This window comes from Mesitornis unicolor, unplaced genomic scaffold, assembly GCF_000695765.1.
Source record: "Mesitornis unicolor isolate BGI_N332 unplaced genomic scaffold, ASM69576v1 scaffold37306, whole genome shotgun sequence".
NCBI lineage: Eukaryota > Metazoa > Chordata > Aves > Mesitornithiformes > Mesitornithidae > Mesitornis > Mesitornis unicolor.
Window position 1 is genome coordinate 4,243 of NW_010192327.1, and position 374 is coordinate 4,616.

A 374-nucleotide genomic window follows, 5' to 3' on the forward strand; every position below is an offset into this window, starting at 1 on the left:
CCTGCCCCGGCGCTGCACCGAGGACATCGCCATGCGGGACGGGCGCGTCGTCCCCAAGGGTACGGCCGTGTCCCCAGCGTCACCGTCCCCGGTGTCACCTGGCCCTAAGGTGGCTGTTCCCATCCCACCAGGGGTCATCTGCTTGATGAGCATCTACGGGACCCACCACAACCCCGACCTCTGGCCAGACCCCCAGGTAGCGCCTCGGTGGCACGTCCGTGGGATGTCACCACCGCGTCCCCAAGGGCGTGACGGTGTCCGTGTCACCCCAGGTGTACAACCCGCTGAGGTTCAGCCCGGAGAACAGCGACGGACGGGCCCCGTTGGCCTTCATCCCCTTCTCTGCTGGGCCCAGGTGAGCCCCGCTGGGGGCA

At 69.0% G+C, this 374-nt stretch overlaps 1 protein-coding gene across 1 annotated transcript in view; it reads left to right on the forward strand.

Moving 5' to 3' along the window:
• The window catches only part of LOC104542672 (cytochrome P450 4F22-like), a gene marked incomplete at both ends in the record, with an annotated part of 4,590 nt that extends 4,235 nt beyond the window's left edge, over positions 1 to 355 (forward strand). The window contains 3 exons of the mRNA XM_010187054.1: positions 3 to 59; positions 132 to 196; positions 273 to 355. Of these exons, the coding sequence (XP_010185356.1) occupies positions 3 to 59; positions 132 to 196; positions 273 to 355 (205 nt within the window). The remainder of the gene's footprint in view (positions 1 to 2; positions 60 to 131; positions 197 to 272) is intronic.
• Positions 356 to 374: the final 19 nt, after the last annotated feature.